The sequence below is a fragment of the Lipophrys pholis genome (assembly GCF_963383615.2).
Source record: "Lipophrys pholis genome assembly, chromosome: 1".
Taxonomy (NCBI): domain Eukaryota; kingdom Metazoa; phylum Chordata; class Actinopteri; order Blenniiformes; family Blenniidae; genus Lipophrys; species Lipophrys pholis.
Genome location: NC_137635.1, coordinates 44,234,170 through 44,243,160, shown reverse-complemented (window position 1 = coordinate 44,243,160; position 8,991 = coordinate 44,234,170). Strand labels below are relative to the sequence as shown.

The 8,991-nt window shown below is 41.5% G+C and overlaps 1 protein-coding gene across 1 annotated transcript in view; it reads right to left on the bottom strand.

The window, feature by feature from the left end:
* The window catches only part of LOC308106707 (xenotropic and polytropic retrovirus receptor 1 homolog), a 24,322-nt gene extending 15,976 nt beyond the window's left edge, over nt 1–8,346 (bottom strand). The window contains exon 1 of the mRNA XM_080458608.1: nt 7,837–8,346. Coding sequence (XP_080314734.1) covers nt 7,837–7,905 — 69 coding nt within the window. The 5' untranslated portion in view covers nt 7,906–8,346. The remainder of the gene's footprint in view (nt 1–7,836) is intronic.
* Between the last annotated feature and the right edge of the window lie 645 nt (nt 8,347–8,991).

The following is an 8,991-nucleotide window of genomic DNA, read 5'->3' as shown; positions in this document are numbered from 1 at the left end:
AGCTCTGCTTATCCTCACAGATCACTCTCCTCCTGAACTCGGAGCATTTTCTCTCCTTTCTCACACTCAAACACTCACTTCTGCAGACTCTCTTCTTTTGATTCTTTTCATTGATCATTCATAAGAATGCTCATAAACATAAGTAGACGCCTTATTAACTGCTGGAGCAGACTTTTCTGCCTGGCCGCCATCTTGGATGAGGACCTGCGACTCCTCCAGTGTATTTTGTTTCTATTGAGGAATGATTTTTTATGTTCAAGGATGCTTTTGTACATTAAGCATGTGGCCTTTTAAACTAAAATACTTCAACAACATACTAACATGGTTGTTATTGGGACACGACACATCTCTTCAACACTTTTTCTTCAACCCAATACCAATTACACAGTCTGAACTCAATTTATTTCATCATGAAGACATGGTCAACGTGCGCAACTAAGGCCCCGTTTACACGACAACGTTTCAAGTGAAAACGCATCTGTTTTACATTTTCATTTAGGAAAAAAGTTTAAAAAACGATGTCCGATTACACAGAAAAGGCAGACATGCTGTAAACAATATAGTTTTCGGGTTACGCCATGAATTAGAGCCGTTTGCTTTTATAAGGAAACTACACACATGCCAGCATAGAGAACAATTTGCCTTAAACATTAACAATGGCGAGTACACAGACATCCGTATGGACAGACAATGAAGTTCGATTACTATTCTGGGTGACTCAAGTGTAAAACTACCAAGTCCCAGGAGAATATGGACTGGGAGTCCTGATACTCTGGAGGCCACCATCGCCATTATCGTCCATCTACTTGCACATGTGCTGAGGAACTATTTACTACGGCAGCAGTGCGCATGAGTAGCAGCAGTGTTTTCAACAAGTTGCCAAATCGTTGGTAAAAGTAATTCATCAAACTTCACATCTATGTGATCACTCACAACCTTCTCTATGAGAAAATACCCAGTGAGCAGCAGAAGACCACACCGGGTACCACCGTTGCCTGTTAAAAACAAGAAACTGAGGGTATTCAGGTGGTTGTCCCAGAATTGGGTGTAAACGCCACGAAAGCGTCGTCCATTAACAGATCAGGCTGCTACTGCCTGTGTTTGGCCCTTTACAGTATCGTTTCAACGCCACAGCCTACCCGAGTATTGCTGCCGACCATGTGATGACCACAGTGCGCCATCTTTTGATAGATATTTCAGCTTTATTTGAACTAGATTAGGAGTTCCCTGGGCTCAAAATTCATTTACAATAAACAAATTTGAATCCAAAAAAACCCCACCCATGGGAAGTATTGGATGAGGAGATTCACATCATAGTACATAACACACTGCTGCTATTTAATCGAATAATTCTTCTTGTGTTAAGTAGGGCTGCACCATATCAGTTAAACAGTGAAAGTAATGAGAAGGTGTGTAGCCAGTTTATTGACATTTAAAAAGTGTTTTGTGGGTTCCCTAAAGCCACAATGCTGCTGCAACAAACAAATGCATACATACCCTTGTGAGATGGAACCAGAATGAAAGATTAGAGAGATGTTGGTTGAATTCAGGGCAAAGCAACCAATCATTGTGGCCAAAAATTTGGGGTGTAGTTGTATTTTGAAGCTTTCGTGGGATTGTGATGTGTTTAATTTCATGTAACTTAAGTTCAAACTGTTTACAACACTTCAAGTGGATCTGAGAAAAAGTTTTATTTCACTGACTGGGTAATGTTACAATAATCTGTTAGAAACTTGACTTCAAATGTGTGTTTTAAAATAATTCTAGCCAGATTAAGCTTCTGTGTATAAAGCTTTGATATGGTCTGAAACGAGGCAAAAAATAAGAACATTAGAGATGGGCGATAAAGGCATTTTATCAATATCTTTATCTTCTCTGGCCATGTCACAATGCACCATATATATCTCGATATTTTGCCTTACATCAACACTTTCGATGCATGCAATCACACCAGTGTGATGATTCTATGTCTACATCAAGACATTGTTGTTCATACTACATTAATATATGCTAATATTTTATTGGAGACAATAAGGGGGAAATCACAACAAAGTGAATCTTGCCAAAACTGTATTTATTAAACAGCACAATCATGAAATAGTTACTTTTTCCTTTTCTCCTCTCGCTTGAATATACAATGCAGGTGGAGCTTTCTCTGCAAAATATTTGTGACCAGGCAGGTTATATCTTGGGTTAAGTGTGTAGAGTTTTCTGAATCTGTAATTTTCAATCACACTAACCGGGGCCATGTTTTCTGCTATTGGTTGGGTTACCGCGGACGTTATCGCCTTGTGTTTTGGACAATTTTTGTCGTACGACATTGATCTGAGATGGGGAGACGTCAGACTTGGTTGCGTCAGCGCCGGTTGCTTTCGCTTCTTAGTTGTTGTGGAACCGACAAGAGATGTCGATGTGCGTAGTTTCAGACGTTCTTCATTTTGTAGTTGGATGGATTTTTAAATGGTGGCGCACAGTGAACAAGCCCTGATACGGCAAGTATATTCCATATATTGCCAAGCCCTAGACTACGTCAGGAAAATATCACTATTTTAGTAGCTGTTTGCTCTCTTTCTGCTTGCTGTTACAGTTTCAGTCGTGTTGATTCGCCCCTATTCTGCGGTCAGTTTCTCTGTTCCTCAGTCCACCTGAAACAAGCTTCCGTCAGCAAAGTCACTTCCCATGAAAGTCACTTCAGTTTCCATAACTGCTGCACACAACCCATCAGTGTAGTACGATGGATTAAAAAAACAAACAAACAAAAAAAAAAAACCTTGTTTTGTTCAGAAGAGAAAGAAGGACAGATAATTTATATATATTTTCCTGAACGCTGCTACTGCGTATGCGCACTATGGTCATAATTAATAGTTCTTCTGTACTTGCGTGAGTAGATGGACAGTAACAAACATTGCGGCCTCCAGAGTGTCATGACCCTCAGTCCATATTTCCTGGGACTTGGTAGTTTTAAAGTTGACAGTCACCGTAATAACAATCCTTGGCAATTTGTCCATATGAATGTCTGTGTACTCGGCATCAACAATGTTTGTACTATATTGTTCTCTGATTGCATATGTGTGTGGTTTATTGCAAAAACAACCACAAGCGGCAACTCGCAGACCGGCATGTGAACTACATAGTTTTCAGCGTTTCCGCCATTTCGGTGTAAACGGACATCACTTTTAAAATACTGCATCGTAAACGCAAAACTTTTCTGAAACAAAAACGCAAAAATGATGCGTTTTCACTTGAGACGTTGAGTAATCGGGGCCTCAGTGACCGCAAGAAAACGTTTTAGTGGAAATTTGGTTAATGGAGAAAGGATGAGCGCAAATCAATCAAACTTTTCATACAAACACAATGTAACCCTAACCCTGATGGGAATCTACAATGCTGTCTTTTTGTGTTGCAGATTTGAAATATTTCTTTTTTATACAACTAATATTTTATGTACATAAATAAATAAACCTGGCTGTAGAGTCCTGATATATGAATACGAGCCGTAATAATAGTGACAAGCCGTCAAAGATGTTTCAGCTCATATCCACGACCGCTCACTTCACTCACGCTTATTGAACCGCGCACAACCACAGCTGCCACACGAAAACACTCCGTTTGTGTGAGTATGTGTGTGTGTGCGTGTGTGTGTGCGTGTGTGTGTGTATGTGTGTGTGAGCACGGCTCTGACAGCTCCGAGGTCCGGGTCACACAGCTTCACGGGAATAAAACTAACCGGGCCTAGAGCCACATTTACAGCTCGCTGGAACAACAAGCTACATCTGGTTTGTGTCCGAACACTGCAGGAGCGGGAAGAATCCCACTCCTTCACCAACTTCGGTGGAAACCAGCTGCAGTAAAGTGAACCACTGTAAGGATGCTGACTGGCTGTGCAATGTTGCAAAAGTAGTTAGTACCGTATACTATTACATATCGATCAAAATATTTATCACTAGGTGTATTTTATTTTATTTTTTGCAGATGCTGTCCTCTTGAAGAGACGGAACTGAGTTTGATATATTAACATCTAACATAAGACAATGCAAATGAGGCGGCTATAAACTCGATAAATGAAAATAAATTGGAAAAACTGTAGAAGGTCAGGAAGAAATTGTTGAATTCTCTATGCAGCATTATCCTTTTCAATAATGGGGTCTTTGACTGTGTCAGCGTGCGCTCCTCTATATCCTCGGACAACATTTGACACAGATTACTCTGCGTGTGGCTCGTTTCGATCGCCCTTGTTTGTAGGACATGAGATACGAGGTTGGGGTTATCATCGATGTAGTGATCTGTCACTATCACAGGTCAGGCCATCTCTCTCTGCTGTTGTTTCACATCTGTGTTCTGTGGATCATCATCCCTTAACTGTTTACGTCAAAAGCTTGTACGCTGAATTACTGACCGCCCAAATTGCTAACGGCCTTGAAAATCAAAGAAATGCTTTAATAAAGAAGAGAAATCTCGTAAACTTAACTGCTTCAGTGTGCCTGTAACAGTCCTGAGCCGTCTTTCATATTGTTAAAATACCATTTGACTCTACATATGTACAAGCTGAAATAAAGCCGCATAAAAATGCTTCGAATCACAGTTTAGTGATCAATGCAATAAATGGTGATTAACTCAAACGACTGAACGATTGAATGATGGAAAATGAGGAAGCAAAAACTACCCAGTCATCCAACTAAGAGGCGGGAGAGAGAGCACTGTTATTTGGGTGAACAAATGCCAAAGCGCAAACACATCAGCATCATCGGTTAAGTGTTTATCGCAAATTATATCGTTATCTCAATACTCTGCCACATTATCACATGTTGACCTGATATGATGCAGCCCTGTTATCTAGTTACCTGCTGCTGAGCTGCTTTATTGACGTTTTTATCTGGTTAACTGCTCCGACCGAGCACACTTAATAGAAACTGTGCTGAAATTCAATGACAAAAAGGACAACTGCAGCACGGACGTGTTCGCTCATACACACTTTATTGATGGGCCCAAAAGCGTGTCAGTGTTTTGAGTTCTGCAGGTCTGTGCACGTTACGTTTCTTTACGTCGTTCAGGTGTCTGAGACGAGCCTCCGAAACATATCACCACACGTGACGGTATGCGTGTTTGTGCAGTCGTTTCAATGTATTTTAGGTGAGATTTCACAACATTATCAATTTCAAATGTTGAATGTTTTCAACGCTTTTGGACGCAACTACATTTGTGATCCTGAAAGTTCCTCTTTCCGACATGTTTCTTTGAGCCGTTAACTCGTCGTATTTTCTGACTCACATGAGCAGAAGTCGCATCTTACAAATAAGGCGTCACGAAGAGGAAAATTACATTTAAATTTTCCACGTCCAGACATAACTGCACTGTTGATAACAGTGCAGCTTGTTCCTCCAGCTCAGACTGTCGAGTTTTTAGCTCATGATTATCCTTTTTCTAAATCGCACGACACAGTCGCCCATCTTTCAGACACTCTGTTCTCATTTGCGGGTGTATATTTTATCATCTATAGTTTAAATTGTGCCTTGTAGCCTTTTCTTTCAGCTGCACTTGCTTGCACGATCAGTAAAATACAATAGTAATGGAGGTTTTTCCAAAAATCCAAGGATTTGTCCTGACAGCGAAGAATCTAAAGATATTTTTTGATTTACATGTTGGAACTGTGAAATTGCTGATTCTTAACGAATGGTTTTAAGATACAACAATGAATCAACTGGTGACATATTTTCTGTTCAGAGTGCTGTAGTGGTTAGCACTCTCTCCTCACAGAGAGAAGGTTGTGGGGTTAAATACAGGTCGGCCTTACTGTGTGTGTGTTTGGATTTATTCCAGTTTTCTTCCCAAAGTAGAAAAAACAAGCATTTGGGGCTAACCAGCGATCTAAGGGCCTGTCCATACGACAACTCCATTTCATGAAACCGCATCGTTTTTGGGGGGGGGGGGGGAATCATCCACATGGTGCAGCGTTTTAAGAGCCTGCAAATGGTGGTGGTTTGAGAACAGGTCTCAGAGTGGAGAAATTTGAAAAAGCCACCTCGGCGTTAACGTGTGGTCGGGCAAGATGCACACTTGCTGAAAACGACGATGTCCTCACCACACCTCTTGACCCTGCAATATCTCTTAACAACAACAACAATGGCGTACTACATACTGCAGAAGCTGTTGATACTATTTAGTTTAATAAGGTGAGATGTTGGACTTTTTGAATACGACGATGAGCAACAAACACTTCTGGAGAACTGCACACGCCTCATGAGGTCTTTTTCTCCATTTTGGGTGTATTTCTGTAGCAGAGTGACCACCTATTGGTATGGCATATGTACTGCGTAGTTTTGATGGTGTGTGGATGCAGACATTTCCTGCACTGACGCTGTGTGGCAGAGAAACTTTTAAAGAACGACCGGGAGAAAAGTATGATTGTTTTGGATCATGTGGACAGGGCCCTGTTGTTTCCTATATATAAAAATATAAACATGATTGCAGTTTGATTGGATTACCATTACGGTTTAAAAATAAATATTAACACTTTACAGAGAATATATACAAAACAAACTTTAAAAGTTGAAGATGTTACTCACAGAATGTGATTTCAGGATATTGTAAGTGTAAATAAACTCCCATTATGTGTCGTGAAACATGTTGGAATTAATGAAACTGACCAAAAACTCTCCAAGTAGGATTTTTTTAAATAGGACAAATTTCTTGTAGATGTTTTGCAAAAGGTTTCTGAGAAACATTGTCCTATTATTTATTTTTAATAAAAAAAATTTAAAAAAGAAAGAAAGAAACACTGTCCTACGATAAAATCTGTTACTTGACTTGTTATTACCATGAGACTTCTGATAATTATTTCATTTGGAAGAAACATGGAGAAATGTGGTTTGTCACATATGGTCACCTGCATAGTACACTGCATTATGAGGAATTGGTCGAGTCACTGGATCTTTCTTTTTAAAGACGCATCGGGTTCATCTGCACAAAACCACATTTCACTGTAACAAGTGTTTATCATCAGTGACTATTTGTTGCGTAAATTTGTGCGAAAACACTGATTATAGAAGACAAGATGGATTTCAAGTGAAATACGTCATTGCAGTAATGCCCAAACCTTTTCAACTAAAGGCCAAATACAAAATACATACCAAGGCCAGGATCACTTTCTGCACTAATGCAAATATGTATTATTGAAGATAACAAAAGAAATGCAGGTTTCGTATGCGGTTCAGTAAAGTTGATCAGGTTGGACACATCTAGGTTTTGTTTTCTGGAAACATGAAGTTTGACATCTTGAGAAGCATTGATGGAGCAAAGGTTGCAGATGGAGCTTATCTATTCATCTACCAGCAGCAGCTCTCCATCCACCCTCATGTCACAGGAGCACCATGACAGAGCTGGCTCAGCTGTTTTTTTTGTTGGGGGGGGGGGGGGGGGGGGGGGGGGCAGACATGGAGGGTTAACGGGGGCAAAGATAAACGAATACATGCTGATTCCGCTGTTGTTGTTTTTTTTCTTTTCTGCTGAGAACATTTTGTGTTGCTGTGCAGCACATCTGCTGCAGAGCTCCAAACCTGCAGAGCAACAACACAAACCCAGCTCGTCCAGTTTAACAGCTCGCAGCTCAGAGCTGCTGTCGCCTTCGTTTCTGCTGGACGGAGCAAGTCGTCACCCCCCAACCCCCCATTTCTTCCTGTTTTGTAACGAACCAAACAAAACACAAGGAAGCCCAACATGTCCGACATGGAATACCTGTGATAAAAGTGAGCCCGGGAGGGAGGCGGCGCGGCACGGCGCAGCGCGGCGCGGCGCGGCGGGCTCGTTAGCCGGTGTGTTAGCTCGGGGGTTAGCGCTCACCTCATACTGGATGTACTGTTTTCTCCACTCCGGTGTGATGTGAGCGGAGAGATGCTCCGTGAATTTCATCTCGGCCCTCCGCTGGCGTCCCCGTCCTCACTGTAGCCCGGACCCCCACAACACGTCCGGAGAAAGGTGATTCGTTTATCCAACGGCTCGCATCTGATGTCTGCGGTCGGCCAAAGGCACGGAGAAAGAGAGAGAGAGGGAGAGAAAGAGAGCGAAAAAGAGAGAGAGCGCGAGAGAGAGAGAGAGATGCCCTTTTTGTCGTCACCTAGCTTAGCTAGCTACCCGTGTCGTTATGAAGACATCTGCTGAGGTTGTCGTCTCGCGCTCGGAGAAACTGTTTTAATCTGCTTTCCTGTGTCGCGCCGATGTCGCAGATGTAGCGTTAAGTTTGTGCGAAGCAGGCTGGAGAGAGAGAGAGGGGGGGGGGGGAGGTCTGTGGTTAGCTGCGTCTCCGCTCCGTGTGCTTCATCCTCCCTCCACCTCCTGCTGCCTTCACGTGCTGTGGGAAATAACACAACAAGCCGGGGAAGTCACCCCACCGGGGCGCGATAGAGCGCGTCAGGGAGGAAATATCACCCTACCGGGGCACTTCGGTGGTAGTTTTAACCCCAGTGGAAGGCAATAAACTAGAGGCACTAAATAGAGACCCATTAACCACTCCTTCCAAACAAATTATTGTTTTTTCCGAATTGATTCCACTTAAGTGACATATTTTCATTCTCCATTAAACGCACCTTTGCCCCGTTTGTTTTTCACTTTTCAGCTTTTTCCAAATGTGACAAAAATACTATTCTGACTTTTCCTCACAATTTTGAGATTCAAGTTAGGATTCTGCCTCTGACAGAAAAGTCAGAGTTCTGAGATGAAACTTTAAAATGGGTGGGAAACAATTTAATTTTGGGAAGAAATTCCCCGAATTCTTTCTATATTATTGGAATTATTCACTTTCTTTTCCATTTCAAACTTGCATCCTATTATAAGGCTCTTAGTATCTGCAACCTTTATGACCAAACATACACTTTTAAAATGAGAACACACTTGTATTGTTCTAATTTCAGAACTACAGTTTCACAGTTGTGTCTTTTATTATGGTTTTAAGCAGTTATTTTACTTTTATTTTTATTTTTTTATGTATGTAGTTGTTTA